The 16,996-nt window shown below is 30.9% G+C and overlaps 1 protein-coding gene across 1 annotated transcript; it reads left to right on the top strand.

Moving 5' to 3' along the window:
- The first annotated feature begins 2,744 nt into the window (after positions 1 to 2,744).
- On the top strand, positions 2,745 to 16,082 carry LOC134706343 (growth/differentiation factor 8-like). Its single transcript, XM_063565203.1, has 3 exons — positions 2,745 to 4,064; positions 5,464 to 5,816; positions 13,339 to 16,082. The coding sequence occupies exons 1-3, from the start codon at positions 3,554 to 3,556 to the stop codon at positions 13,726 to 13,728; spliced, it is 1,254 nt and encodes a 417-aa protein (XP_063421273.1). The 5' UTR covers positions 2,745 to 3,553; the 3' UTR covers positions 13,729 to 16,082.
- Positions 16,083 to 16,996: the final 914 nt, after the last annotated feature.

Raw genomic sequence — 16,996 nt, 5'->3', positions numbered from 1 at the left:
GATAACTAGATGTAGTTATACAGTCTTCCACAAAAGGCGAAAGACAATATCACACGCTTCAAGTCGCCTGAGATCGCCCGAGTCTAGCAGATCTGTAAATAAAACAGTGACCATCGAAGATCTACCAGTCGCACCAAATTATGCCATAATATGATAAAAATTTCGTTACATATAGCAACTAGCTATATAAGGAATATATGTCAAGCTTGAAACAGTCATATCAAACTTGGTTTTATCTTAGTATAGCAATAGATGTCAGGCTTGAAACAGTCATATCAAACTTGCTTTTATCTTAGTATAGCAATAGATGTCAGGCTTGAAACAGTCATATCAAACTTGCTTTTATCTTAGTATAGCAATAAATGTCAAGCTTGAAACAGTCATATCAAACTTGCTTTTATCTTAGTATAGCAATAGATGTCAAGCTTGAAGCAGTCATATCAAACTTGCTTTTATCTTAGTATAGCAATAGATGTCAAGCTTGAAACAGTCATATCAAACTTGGTTTTATCTTAGTATAGCAATAGATGCCAAGCTTGAAACAGTCATATCAAACTTGCTTTTATCTTAGTATAGCAATAGATGTCAAGCTTGAAACAGTCATATCAAACTTGCTTTTATCTTAGTATAGCAATAGATGTCAAGCTTGAAACAGTCATATCAAACTTGCTTTAACTTAGTATAGCAATAGATGTCAAGCTTGAAACAGTCATATCAAACTTGCTTTTATCTTAGTATAGCAATAGATGTCAAGCTTGAAACAGTCATATTAAACTTGGTTTTATCTTAGTATAGCAATAGATGTCAAGCTTGAAACAGTCGTATCAAACTTGCTTTTATCTTAGTATAGCAATAGATGTCAAGCTTGAAACAGTCATATCAAACTTGCTTTAACTTAGTATAGCAATAGATGTCAAGCTTGAAACAGTCATATCAAACTTGCTTTTATCTTAGTATAGCAATAGATGACAAGCTTGAAACAGTCATATTAAACTTGGTTTTATCATAGTATAGCAATAAATGTCAAGCTTGAAACAGTCATATCAAACTTGCTTTTATCTTAGTATAGCAATAGATGTCAAGCTTGAAACAGTCATATCAAACTTGCTTTTATCTTAGTATAGCAATAGATGTCAAGCTTGAAACAGTCATATCAAACTTGCTTTAACTTAGTATAGCAATAGATGTCAAGCTTGAAACAGTCATAGAAAACTTGCTTTTATCTTAGTATAGCAATATATGTCAAGCTTGAAACAGTCATATCAAACTTGCTTTTATCTTAGTATAGCAATAGATGTCAAGCTTGAAACAGTCATATCAAACTTGCTTTAACTTAGTATAGCAATAGATGTCAAGCTTGAAACAGTCATAGAAAACTTGCTTTTATCTTAGTATAGAAATAGATGTCAAGCTTGAAACAGTCATATCAAACTTGGTTATATCTTAGTATAGCAATAGATGTCAAGCTTGAAACAGTCATATCAAACTTGCTTTTATCTTAGTATAGCAATAGATGTCAAGCTTGAAACAGTCATATCAAACTTGCTTTTATCTTAGTGTAGCAATAGATGTCAAGCTTGAAACAGTCAAATCAAACTTGCTTTTATCTTAGTATAGCAATAGATGTCAAGCTTGAAACAGTCATATCAAGCTTGCTTTTATCTTAGTATAGCAATATATGTCAAGCTTGAAACAGTCATATCAAACTTGCTTTTATCTTAGTATAGCAATAGATGTCAAGCTTGAAACAGTCATATCAAACTTGCTTTAACTTAGTATAGCAATAGATGTCAAGCTTGAAACAGTCATAGAAAACTTGCTTTTATCTTAGTATAGCAATAGATGTCAAGCTTGAAACAGTCATATCAAACTTGGTTATATCTTAGTATAGCAATAGATGTCAAGCTTGAAACAGTCATATCAAACTTGCTTTTATCTTAGTATAGCAATAGATGTCAAGCTTGAAACAGTCATATCAAACTTGCTTTAACTTAGTATAGCAATAGATGTCAAGCTTGAAACAGTCATATCAAGCTTGCTTTTATCTTAGTATAGCAATATATGTCAAGCTTGAAACAGTCATATCAAACTTGCTTTAACTTAGTATAGCAATAGATGTCAAGCTTGAAACATTCATATCAAACTTGCTTTAACTTAGTATAGCAATAGATGTCAAGCTTGAAACAGTCATATCAAACTTGCTTTTATCTTAGTATAGCAATAGATGTCAAGCTTGAAACAGTTTTTATATTTTCTTACAGAGTATGTCCTATAAGCGCTGTAGTCAGATTGCATTCATGGATAAGGGAATTGGCTTGTTTTGTTTTCACAACTGACAATTATGCAAACGTATGAGATGCAATTTTTGTACATGTTGCAATATAATATTTAACAAACAGAAATTAAAACAAAAAAATCAGTATATGTGGCAGTCTTAATTCTGCAACAGCAAATTTGAGGACTCACGTACATTTCTTTATCTTAGACCACGAATCTTGTGGAGGAAAGAAATTAAGTAGACCGGTAGTTAACATAATATCTCTTATTTCATAAGATTAAATATTTTATTTACGCCTGTTCAGCATTTTAATAAAAGAAGAATTATTGATTACTTTCCGATGTTATCATAGTTGAAATTAAAACACACTTCAAATAGTGTCTTTTAAAAAGGACACTATTATTTTTATTGAAGTAGTCTTTATGCTTTGGTTAATTTGTCATAATATCCTTAACATCATAATAACCCTTGCGTGATTACACGTTATATCGATAATGTGAAGCGGAATACTTAGGTTAGAGCATTCATTATGGCATACAATTCTTGTACAGGTCAGAACTAATCAAATATTTGTTATATATTCGTTCTAAAATGTTACAAAGTTGCTTGAAATTTGACTTCTAACAGTAGATTTGAAGCCATATGATATATCAAGCACTAAATAATGCTTGTCAACGAACAAAATGGATTGTAGCGTTATCGCTTGCTTCGTTAACGAACATAATGTAAAACATATGTCAAGAAAATTGTGTTAAATTACAAACTCCTTGCAACAATCTTGACACTTAATGTGCTCATCTAAAAACGTTTAACAGAAATAAGATTCGCAGTAAATCATCTTTATTCTCAATACACAGAAAGAATAAAAAGATTTGAGGGAAATTATATTTGACACAAGGTATATGTCAGGCATCTGTTAACAAAAAAAAATAATGTATGAAGATTTGAAATGCGATTAAAGGTTATATGATACGCTATACATCAACTAGCGAGAGTGTATAAAAGAAGTCGAAACCGAACAGGTGATTCAATGGACTTTTAACAGCTCGTATTCTTGTTACAACCGTATAATACGCGAATTATAAATTTGACAACTTCTTTTTATCTGTGCTTGTGAATTACTGTCAATCTTATTTTCATGTTATAAATTGATATCTATTTTCCGATGTATAAATCTGACCAGATTGTCACTATAAAAGCCTTGGGCATTCCTTGATAGTTACTGGTCCGGAACGGAAAGTACCAACGATCAGCTGTTTTCACAGCAGACGAAAAATGCAACAAATATCAACATTTTTCTTCAATTATTTAATTTTTTCCGTTCTGTTTAAATATTTGGACGGCAATCCTGCTCGAGTGGATTTAAGAGAACATGATTTAAGTCATATATCTAGCGAGCAGCTGAGGCGAGTCGTAACACAGGATGAAAATCGGGAATTGCGATCAGAAACGGACGAAACATTACTAGAACATCTATATAACCAAACTCAATATAGAGATCAAAATAGATCAAAATGTACGTCTTGTACCATCAGAGAAGACCAAAAGAGAAACAGAATTGAATCAATCAAAAATCGAATTTCGCATGCATTAAGACTAGATGTTCTTGGGAAACCAAATATGACAAATAACAAACTACCAAAAATACCACAATTTCAGAAATTAAAGCAAAAATACGAAATAAGAGAAGCTTTAGATATGCAGAGTGATGAAGTTCGTAACTCTCAGGAGGATTATGTTGAGGAGTACGGACAATCTCAAAGGACTTATACATTTGCTCAACTTCGTAAGTATAATGATTTATTTCATATTTATAAATAATGTAGTCTAGAAAATCAATGCAAGAAGTGTTTTAATTTTTAAGGTTTTAGTCTTTTTCTTCGATAGCTGTTGTGTATATAAAAAATTAAAAACAAATGTGTATAAGTATTCTTGTACTTATGATCTTGACAGAAATAACGTAAATTACTTATTTTATGTATTTCCATAAGTTCAAATATCAAGCATATAAAAAAACTAAATAAAATCTTAGATATATCAGTATAATTTATTGATCTAAAAAAATGAACATACGACTATGGTTTGAAATTGAAATTATTTAAAATTTTACAAATTATCTGTTTGTTTCTATAGTGCATTTAGATCTGTTGATTATATAATGAAACTGTTAGAAAAACGTTCGTTGAACTTAACAGGGCAATAATACAATTAACTTACATCGTATTATTGAATTTTGGACCTTGAAGGAAACAGATGTTTCCGTAGAATTATTTTTACTTTACATAACTGTTTCCGTTCTCAACCTAAGAGTACTCATTAAACAAGTTCTACAGTTTATAGATAGTATGTCAAGGTGATTTCTCCTCATTCCCATGCATATATACCATTACAATAATGTGCATATTTTAAATAATTATATAGGAAACATCATAATAATTTATGCCATGTATATGTCCTAAATGGCATAATATAGTAATCATTTCATAACACTAATCATAAACCTCATACTACGCAAATTCATTCATAAATAAAGATACAGCTTGCAACACCAATTTCGCCCTTTTAAAATTATATATACTTTTTTAACCCAAAAATGACTGCTTTTGACTGACACCAGTGACAAATACATCATTCTCATTTAGAAAATACAACCCCCAGTACAAAGTATGCAGTGGTTGATGTAAATTGCTACAAGATAATATTATGTGAAAGAATTAAGAGGATATGTTCATTGTGGTAGAAATGAGATAGTTTGGATGATTTTAGATAATATTGGAGAATTGATACAAATGGAAAAATAGTGTCGTTTTGTTTCTTTATTGGTATTGCATAAATCTCCACCCCTGAAGCCTATTATGTACATATAACGCAAGAATATGTATGTTTATTTGTGTGATATAATCGTTTATCACGTCAATGTTGTCGTAGCTTGTCCTCAACGTGTAAAGTTGTCGTGGCCCCATATCTCATTTACCTTAATGCTGTCAAGCTAAGGACAAACATATTGCATTGTTAACCTATTGATATTGAAAAAATGTATTCTACGTGAAAAATATAATTTGTAAATATTTGTGAAAAATGCTGCTACACACAACCTAAATGGGAAATTATTAAAAACAAAATGAAAACACAAAGAGTCCAGACTAATTAATCAGATATTTCATTTTACCTCATTTTCTTTCCAGCTCCAACAGAACTAAACATTGAACAACCAAATTCTATATACTTCACTTTACCAGATCTAATAGACAAGGTCTTGGAGAAAGCTTTTCTGTGGGTTTATATTGATCCATCTCAAAATGTTACACAAATTTATATATATTCACTCGTCAAAAGTTCAAAAAACAGTGACTTCATAGAAAAGCAGTTCTTAAGTCGTAAAAAACGATCATCCCGTGGATGGCAACATTTTAATATTTTGAACGAAGTAGAAAAATGGATAGAAGATCCATCAAGGAATAAAGGTCTTGTCGTTGAAGCACTGGACGATAACGGAAGAAACTCCATAATATTGCCATCTGCAAATGATGATGGATACGTAAGTATTACACAAGTTATTCTCAGTAATTTAAAAACATCTTATATTTAAATAGCTTTTATAGGCAATTTGAAATAAAATAAATCGCCTTAAATGTATGAACATAAAAATGTTACGTTTTGTTAGGGATCGTGTTAAGTTATGATTTCTCAAGTATTTTTCCTGTACTGGTCAGACCTTTCGCTTGTTGTGTTATACTGTTGTAAGTTACTTATCAAACAATTCAGTATTTATAACAGCAACTGACATTTAGGAAAATAGTGAATTTATCTCAACAGTATAGACGGTATCCACTGGGTTTTCTAAAAAATGACTATAATAGAAGATTCAAGATTCAATATTTTATTTGTCTCACCACATAAACATACAGTATATTACAAAGTATATACACAATAAAAAAAACATACAGTACACAAAGATAAAAAAAAAATATGTGCCATTCTACCAAAAATAATGAGAGACTGTGTACAATACGTTTCACACATAATTTCTGTATTACATAACATTCAAAATAACTTCAATCTAAGAATAAGAAAAGGTATTTCGTCTATCTTAAATATTAAAACATGTATTGAAAGCCATATCATAACACTCTTTATTTTGAAATAAATACTGACATTGAGTAAATTATAAAAATCTGCATTACATATTAATACTTTGCAAACTAATTTTGTTGTCAGTTTTTAAACTTTTTAATCTTAATCAAGTATGTAAGAAGTAACTCGAAAGTTTATCAAATGTCAAACGTCTGACCAAAAGTTTAGTCAGATTAGAGAAATGATAGATACTAGATACAAAATGACTTTTTGGATAAGTATTGTCACCTTATGAATTTTTGAATTAAAACTGCATGGTTTAGTCGAAGCGTTCTAAAAATTCTCTTTTTACGACAACCCTATTATCAGAATGTGAGAATTCATTTTTCACCGTGTAACTGTAATGTATTTCATGATGAGAATCAAAGGATTTAAGGTGATACACGAAATGTTTTTTTTTGTTGTTGTTTAAGACGTTAAAAAAAACCGGAAAGACATTATATTTAAAATATTCATGTTAAGCTTTGTAAGAGAATGACAAAAGAGAGAAAAGGGATTGAAGATAAAAAAAAAAAAAAAAAAAAAAAACCCAAAAAAACCAGCAACTTCATAAACTAGAAACAGAACTCCAAAATTCAATAAATAAAATGCAGTTGCGTATATAAAACAAACCTGGCTACGATGGACAGTAACCGCTTTTACTTATTAGTTTTGAGATAGAGTCCATTTATTATAACTGGACTTGGTATACAACGACACAACCCTAGGCTTATTTAATAAATTGATTCATTACATAAAATTTGCTAAAGAAATCGTATAAGAATAATATGATAAACGGTTTTTAGTTCTCCAAGTAGACTATAAGTTTAAGACTGTAACGGAGTGTAGTTAAAAAGAAGTCGGTGTTACAAACTAGAAAAGCTGGGTTTTTTTTAAAACTCTTTGTTGTATAATGCCGATCAGATTATATAGCAGGGGCCGGTTTCACGAAGCTATCCTAAGACATGTCATAAGATATATCTTAGGACCTGTCTTATGATCCTCTTATGACTATCCTAGGAAATATCTCAGACCTCGTCTCGAAGCTATCTTAGGATAATCTTAGCTAAGACATCATAAACCTGTCGCAAGTTCTTTATATTTTCAAATATGAATATGATTTACGGTAGTATGTCTTACCATAAATTATTCTAAACGTATTGATTAATATAATGACATGATTTGCAAAATAAAAATAGAAAAATAAAAGCAATTTATAAATTATCTTCAAACAATAAACATCAATACAAATATGGAATTTTTAAATGCAAAACAAAAAAAAAAGAATATAAAATGATGACATTATTTTATCGGTACAAGTGAGTTAAATTCAATTTTGACTGTATTGGTTATAAAAGGTTACGGGATAAAATCGTGCAATCTTATATCAATACATCGAATTTTCATTGTTGACAAATCATGATAATCCGTCAATCTAGAAAGATAACGTTATAAGCAGGGACAGGAGAAAAGATAATTTGGTTATAATAAGATATTTTTTCAAAATTAATATAATAAATGAGTTTTATTTATATAAATAAACGTATAACTGTCCTAAGACCATCATAAGACACCTCTCGCGTTGTCCTAACTTTATGACCAACTTTAAGAGATGTCCTAATTTATGACCACTTTGTGAAACCCACTTAGGACTAAGACATGTCGTAAGACCATCCTAAGACATGTCTTAGTCCTAAGACAGCTTCGTGAAACTGGGCCCAGGAGTGCAACATTTATGTAGATGTGATTCGACCAAAGATAAAATCATCTCCCATAATATTTATTAACGGTATTTCTGAATAAAGTTTGAAAAACCATGTCCTAGACAAAGTAGACTCGAGCCCCGGTGATACTTCAGTGGAAAAACAAAAATACTTTCTCACTTTCCGATTTGACATACCACAGAAACCGAAGGAAACTATACTTTCGTTCCGAATGAGATAATAATAATGCAGTAACGATTTCCTTGAAAAACTTCAAACTTATAGGGACGACATGAAAAGATTAATGCAGGATGAAAAACTGAAATCAAATAGATTGGGGTAACTGGGTTCAAATTGTTGTCCAGTTTTGTTTATCCAAAATATTTTAAATGTATATAGGTATAGGAAGATGTGGTATGAGTGCCAATGAGACAACTCTCCTTCCAAATAACAATTTATAAAGTAAACCATTATAGGTCAAGGTACGGCCTTCAACACGGAGCCTTGGCTCACACCGAACAACAAGCTATAAAGGGCCCCAAAATCACTAGTGTAAAACCATTCAAACGGGAAAACTAACGGTTTAATCGTGGGTTCAAATTGTTGTCCAGTTTTGTTTATCCAAAATATTTTAAATGTATATAGGTATAGGAAGATGTGGTATGAGGGCTAATGAGACAACTCTCCTTCCAAATAACAATTTATAAAGTAAACCATTATAGGTCAAGGTACGGCCTTCAACATGGAGCCTTGGCTCACACCGAACAACAAGGTGTAAAGGCCCCCAAAATCACTAGTGTAAAACCATTCAAACGGTCTAATCTATATAAAAAAAAAACGAGAAACGAGAAACATGTATAAACTACATAAACAAACGACAACTACTATACTTCAGATTCCTTATTGGTCAATAACTTTTCCCCAAATTAAGTTGAGAAAAGGGGGGGGGGGGTGTCAGTGAAAAAAACTATGTGAATTAAGTTTTTTTTATCCTATAACATTTGATTTCGTCCCCTAGAAAAGCCCGGTCACAATTAAAATGGGCCCCGGGTCTGCTTTGTTGATCTGTATATACACCAACCAATAATATCACTTAATTCTGTAGCATTGATATTACAAACGACGGAAAGATGACTACGCGATATTTATTTCTTTAGTATCTAGATTTTGATATTTTGACTTTATGGTATTATTTTGTCTGATTACCCAATCTCTCCCCATTATATTATTGTTTATAAAGGTTTTGATTTCTCTGAATCAATGTAAATGATATTGAAACAAATTTCCTTTTTTTTAAATTTGTATCAGAAACTTTATAAGTACATTGCATCTACAAGTTTTACGTGTTTTTCGCATTTCGTACGACGTATACCCAAAACCTGTTTAAGTAGGCTTCTAGTCCTACTTTTTATAGAAGGCTGTGGGTTCGCATTGATGAGATATTGAAAAGGGATGATTCTTTAGGCTCAAGAATGTGATAGTTGTTATATAAAATATGTTAGCCTCAAATCTATGTCCGGCCTCAAATCTATGTCCTTTCCGCAAATCTATGTCCTTTTTGATAATTGCGTTCAACAAATATAACGTCAAAATTTCGGAAAAATTACTCTAAAAAAAGTGACATATATTTGTGAGTCGTTTATTCAACTGCAGGATGAAATTAATCATTATGATTATGTATAATATGCAATCCTCACATATAACTTAAGTGCATGTCGTCATCTTACGTAAAACGCTTTCCAATAAATTCGAATATGAGATTTTGGACGCACGAAATTTATAAACTGTTATTTTCATTTAGTTGCATTTTCTTTATCAAGACAATGAACAGAAGACAAATCTGAAATTGAGCCATGTAACATATATCTTTTACGATTATTTGTTAAACATAATTATGTACTTCAATATAATATCAAACTAACAGGTGCTATGACTGATCGTTATATGTTAAATGTTTATTTAAGTGTAAGATTATCTTTCTTTTCTACAAACAGATGTTCAAGAATCGGGTTAATTAAATAAACGATATAAGTACTGATGATAAGAGTATATCAGCACTTTTTTTAGATTCTTGAAATAGAAAAATAAATCATCTGTGTCGTCTTATCACAACTAAAAGGATATTTTCAAGGCGTAGTAAAAAACCACATATGTCCAAAGGCCTTTACAGTCTTCCAACTAAGCCCTTCAGAGTAAAAATTTCATATCTTCTCTCAATTATAAAATGGTTAAGTAGAGGTATAAATATGTCATCCACTACTGATTAGGGGACAGATGATATTACATAAAACAGATGTTTAAAACAAAAACTGAGTGTGTAAATTTTTGTTAACTGTTAGTCTCAAGTAAAGAAATTACAAAGTAAAAAGTAAATATTCTGATTTAGTTTTACATTTACACATTACCTCATCAGATATTAAAAAGAAGAAGCACAATTTTTGAATAATGTATTATTTTTCATAGTTTTATATGTTATAATTTAGCTTTGAATCTTTCATAAGGTAAATTTCAGGAAATTTCAACAGCTTAATTAAGTTCATTACATATACATTAATTTGTTGTTACTAAAATACTTTGAGAGCTCAACCACACCCTGTTATTGCATGTATTGATAGACTGTCAAAACATGTTAAGAAGAAGAAAAAAAGAAAAGAATATATAAGAAGAACAATTCGGTCTTTTCTAATCTAGGGGATAGATGCCATTGTTACTAATTGATACCTCAATATTTTGAATGCCTAAAAAATGTACCAATTTTAATATACAAAAATTGTAACATAACGTTCAGCACCTATAGTCAGGAGCAGATCCAGAACTTTTTGAAAAAAGGGGGGGGGGGGGGCTGACTGCCCTAATAGGGGGCCGCTCTAGTCATCAGTGATTCCCTAAATAATGAACCAAATTTTTCCCATGAAAGGGTGGGGGGTATTTAGACTTATTTTGAAGGTGAACTTTCATATTAATTCATAAATTAGTTTAATTTAGTATAATAACATTGACTATTTATAATTTAAGATTCTGAATAGCATATTCATATATGAAATGAAGATCGTCAATATATAGTTATCAAACGTAAATGCATTTTTATATAGTATGTTATAAAAAGGAGGGTCATTTTTATATAAAACCTCTCAAAAAGGGGGAGGCAGTCTGTTTATTTACTATCAAACTATTTATGCAACAATTACTACTTGTGGATCAAGATAAAATAACATGTGGTTCCTGTCATCTAACAAATTTTAATTGGAGTGACAGTTTGATTTGAAATTATTGTGTTTTTTTAAGTGGTGCAGATGATAAGCCCAACATCATTTTGATGTGATTTCTCGGGCTTAGTTGCAAGACTGTTTAATAATTTTATTTTAAAGATTTCAGAGTTGGATTTATGACGTTTTACTTAAATCTTGTCAGTGTTATTTTGTCCATAACAATTGCCAATGTTTAATAGTATAAATGAAATCATTAACAAAGAAAATATAAATACACGAGCCAAGGCCGTACCTTGACCTATAATGGTTTACTTTTATAAATTGTGACTTGGATGGAGAGTTGTCTCATTGACACTCATACCACATCTTCCTATATCTATGTTATGGTTATGAAATATACATCGTATCAAAACCTTCAGGTCGTCGTTGAAAACAATTTATAAGCTACATGCAGTTTTAAAACCTTCAGGCCGTCGTTGAAAAAAAATATAACCTACATCTAGTTTTAAAACCTGCAGGTTGTCGTTGAAAATATTTATAGCATCGAGTTTTAAAACCATTAGGTCGCCGTTAAAAAAAATTAAAAGCTACATCGAGTTTTAAAACCTTCTGGGCGTCGTTGAAAAAAATTATAACCTACATCTAGTTTTAAAACCTGCAAGTTGTCGTTGAAAATATTTATAGCATCGAGTTTTAAAACCTTCAGGTCGCCGTTAAAAAAATAAAAGCTGCATCGAGTTTTAAAACCTGCAGGTCGTCGTTGATAAAATTTACAAGCTACATCGAGTTTTAAAACCATTAGATCGTCGTTGAAAATATTTATAGCTACATCGAGTTTTAAAACCTGCAGGTCGTCGTTGAAATTTGTATAAGCTACATCGAGTTTTAAAACCATATGTATAAGCTACAATACACATTTACAAAAGAGAAAAAATGATTGCCGGATAGTATTGAAACTAAAAACAATTTTCAAATGTATATAAATTACTAAAACATGAAACCGGAGGCATGAACAATTTTATATATAAGTTTGTGCTGAAACATATCTAAGTCATCATTGAAAACGAGAATCTCAATTTCTGTAAGATGAGAAGTTTTTGGAAAAGCTTTAATTATGAAATATTTTAGGAAATACCAGATGCATTAGGAATGTTTTAGCTTCAATAATCTCTAACGCAAATGCCAATATGTAATGCAAAACTATACAATAAAGATAATGTTTTGTCAATTAACGCACGAGAGGGAAAATCGAACACCAAAGAGTAATTAAATTTAAAACCATTAAGTGAAAAGCTTTATATCAAAATGCATTAAGTTGATTTTAAATAATCATGCAAAGGTTGACATCAGGTTTGAAAAATAAAATTACCACACGCAAGGGTTTTAATTACAAAAGTCCAACACTGTGGGATCAATGCCCGGTGTCTCTTCTGCTTTGTGATGAATTGGGCAAGCATTCTCAAAATTAAAGTACAAATAGATCAAGTTAACAATCGCCGTCCATTTGTCATGGTTATGATAAGTGTATTACCAAAGTAAGGACCTTTTTATCAATTGCCGGTGTTTGCTGTCGTTTGCTGTTGTTTGACTGAAAATTGAAAAAAAATGATGCAATGGCACAAACAATTTCAGAACTGAACGTTGTGCCGATGATCGTTTTCTTAACATTGCAGAATGAAGAAAATCTGTTAAAAAATGCAGCATAAACCTCTTTATAACAATATCACATGAATATTTGATTTATGAAATAAAATCATGAATATAGAAATTACTTCAATGTATCGTAATAACAAATGATTCAAGAGCCTAATTGTCAGCTTTGAATCTCTAATAAATTCTCATTTTTACAAAACATGATGTTTAGTAAATATACATGTGTATGTGTGCCACTTGCCATGTATGTTTTAGCTGTATAACACGGATTGTATAGTAGAGTTAGGGAGGGGTTGCTATGTTTTGCAGTTCTTTTTTTATCATTATTATTAAAAGCTTAACAACATCCAAACAGTTGAATAACGTATAATTTCTCTTTCAGGAACCTGTATTGGATACAAGAACATCGCTTCAGGAACAACACAGTCGTAGAAAACGGTCAATATATCTCAACTGTGACGAAGAACACGCAACCGAGTCTTGTTGTAGATACCCATTAACTGTTGACTTTGTGGAGTTTGGATGGGACTTCATAATAGCCCCGTTAACATATTCTGCATATTACTGTGCAGGAGAATGTAGGAATCAACACATGGATTCTGGTCCTCATGGATATTTACGACAACAAGTGGATGCGATACCCCCCGAACATGGACCTTGTTGTAGCCCAACTAGAATGGGACAACTATCAATGCTTTACTTTGATCATTCAATGAACATTCAATTCACAACCTTGCCGAGAATGAAAGTTGAGAGATGTGGATGTACTTAGCCTCAATGCAAACTTCCGAAAGATGTCTTTCATGTTGGTTGTCGTGAACAGTGTACATGAGCTGAAAGGCCCGTTTGTGTATGGTTGTTTGTTGTGATTAAGAAATCCTATCATTGATCTCGTGTTTATCTCGTACAGTCGATCATTTGTAACTGTTAATATTGCTATTTGTATATATGTATATATATGTGTATTAGATACATGTAAATAGCTAGCCCGATTGGGTGTATCTAATATACAGCAAGATATTCACATTAGAAACTTAGGACTATAAGATTGATCGTAAGCCATCAACAATTCAGTATACTTACGATCAATCTAAGTCGTAAGTTTTTTTTTGTAAAACTGACTCAAAAGGATAGATTTTGATAATTTAGGATGAGAAACTTTCAGAAGTTTAGTCTTATTCTATGGTAATGCGTGATAAAGGAAAAATATCCAATCTCATTTAATGACACATTGGATTAAATATTGGAAAAGTAGAAAGTAGATCTGACACGTTATATCACTTCTTATTCTATTCAGTAATACTGTACTATAATAAGAAAACCTTATGTTATACGATGAAAGTAAAACTAATGAAGTTGCCAATTAGTTCAGAAAAGTTTTCGTGCAAGTGCACTGATTTGCGGTCTTAAATCGCCAAACTCCTATCAATCCTTGAAGATAAAGCTGGGACCTGTAACACATACTCTCTCGTTTAAGTTGAACATATTGTTCTCGATAGATACACATACTTGTATTACTGCTTTAGTTTTGGTAGACTTAATTCGTGCCGAATTATTACAAAGGTTTATTTATTTAAACGTTCAATATTATTTTTTCTAAACTTCGAAAATGTATTCCATTCCAAAATTTTCCTATTATCTGCAATCTGTAACAATAACATCATAAGTATAAACTTAAATGTCAATTATCTTTGTAATAATTAATGATAATACAATTGATGTAAAATTATTTGTTAGTAAACTTTATTCATTACAAAGAATTTACCAATCGAAATTTAACTGATGTTTACTCCCATGTAGTTAGAATGGTCAGTAAATATTAAGCAATATTACAGAATATCTTTTACATGTTTTGTTTTGTTCCTGAAGATATCGGAAACATTTGATCGACTGTATATTAACAGTATTTGTTGTTTGTTCCTTGGTGTTCATTGTTGTAACATGGCAATATGGTGCTTTACAAAGTCTTTATATTTTAAGCTATTTAAAATGACGACCGCTAAAGCGGTAAATTGTAATTTAAAGTAGTCTGGTTCGCTTCAAAAGCATATTGTATCATTATTTTTATAATGTATAGAGTACACATCGTTAAAAAAAATTGTACTTCCTATCAGTGCTTTTGCTTAGTTGATGTTGTGAAATTGGAAATACATCAGTTTTGGTGCACAATTAGTGCTGTAAAATTAATGCTTCGTAGTAATAAGTGAGAAATAGACCCAAGCAAAACCGGGTACGATATCTTTTTAAAAATCATTTGGTTTTTTTTCTATTTGATATGCTTTGTTTTCGGATTTGGCTAAGATTTTTTTCTATTTGATAAGTGTGTTTTGGAATTGGCTAAGATGCCCTTGTCTATCTTTCAAAACTGAGCATAACAAAATATTTTTGACAGTTAAAGTGTGTTAAGCTAAAAAAAATTAATTCAAACATATTTTTCCATTTAATGGAAGAAATCGGCAAATTTTGTAATATGAATATTTGCGTGTATTAGCAATGGTGGGTTAACCCACAAAATTTGCAACCAAGTTGCATGTGATTGACTAAATAGGGCATATTTAAGTGATAAAGACAACATCATGGGATCTGCGGTGTCTCAAAATACCAGAATTATATAATTGTATGTGGTTGAAACAAATTTATTATAAAGACGAAATAGTGTTGTATTTTATGATATTGACATATTTGAAATATAGATATGAAGATATTTCTCATGACAGTAAAAAATAATTTTAATCTTCAAACTATAATCTGTCTGTTGGTCTTTTTTCTCTACAAATATTATGTTCCAGACAATATAGATATATAGTGAGGTCCATATTCTAATGCATTCCATTTTTAATGTGCATTAAAGATATTAGCGTGAGGGAAACTTGTAGCTTGAATGACTGTAAAGAATATGGTTATATAAATGCTGCAGTGATTGTTTGTGAATTTGTTAAACTGTTATGCTTACTTGTCTTTAAAAATGGGTATTTAGAGGGACAACACTTTATATTACTTTTGTTATCAGTAAGGTATATTTATTTTTGGAAACTGCATCTAACAATATGACCACAGTTTGCCTTTGAAAAAAATGATGTTAACAACGTTTCGAACTGTGATAATACAAATAAAAATTTTATCTTATATTTTCTTACTTTATTTATAAAATCCATGACGCCTAGGAAATGAATAGCTAATTCTTGAGACGTTATAATTTATAGACAAAAAAAGAAATATAGCTTCTCGGTCACGCGAAAGAATTTTTAAAGGACAAGTCCTTGGTTATATTAAACTGCCGAACAAATATATGTGTATCTTGTTCCACATGCGACACCCGAATGTTGCCCTGTATTCGAAGCAAGTATTTTGAAATGAGTCAGATTAGGTCTGAAAACGGGACACGTTAGAAATATGTCACTAGATTATTTCAGACCCCTTTATATAACTATATGGTGAAACAATTCGTAACTACGAATGCAAAACATCCTGTGATACTGGGACACTATGTCAGCGAATTCACTGTATTTCACTAGGTCCTTAGTATTAAATTAACAATGAACGTACATTTAGTATGCACACCCAGACGATTACTACTGCATTCTACTACACTTTATACTTCTCGAAAAGGGAAAACTAACGATGGGAAAATTAAAATTATAAAGTGTTTTGTTCATGTTGTGTGCATAACGGCACTTTATTGTTTTTTTTAAATAGTAAAAGCCAATATATGGAAATTGATTTCTTAATCAACAAAATAATTATAAAAAAGATGTTGTATGATTGCCAATGAGACCACTATCCACAAGAGACCAAAATGACACAGAAAAAATACAGGTAAGGCAATAGAACATTAATAATGATAATGGAATATGTAGACATCTCTCTCACAAGCAAAACGACCTTGACAGTAAAAATATTAGAGCATAAAGTATGTTTTCAGTAACTGCGTGTATACGTTAATTCGTATTTGTGTATATTAATTGCTGTTTTACCCGTAATGATTTTTGTTTAATACTGATGATAAAATTGAGAAAGGAAATGGGTAATGTGTCAAAGCG

The sequence above is a fragment of the Mytilus trossulus genome, chromosome 2, assembly GCF_036588685.1.
Source record: "Mytilus trossulus isolate FHL-02 chromosome 2, PNRI_Mtr1.1.1.hap1, whole genome shotgun sequence".
NCBI lineage: Eukaryota > Metazoa > Mollusca > Bivalvia > Mytilida > Mytilidae > Mytilus > Mytilus trossulus.
This window is presented reverse-complemented; position numbering and strand designations above follow the sequence as displayed.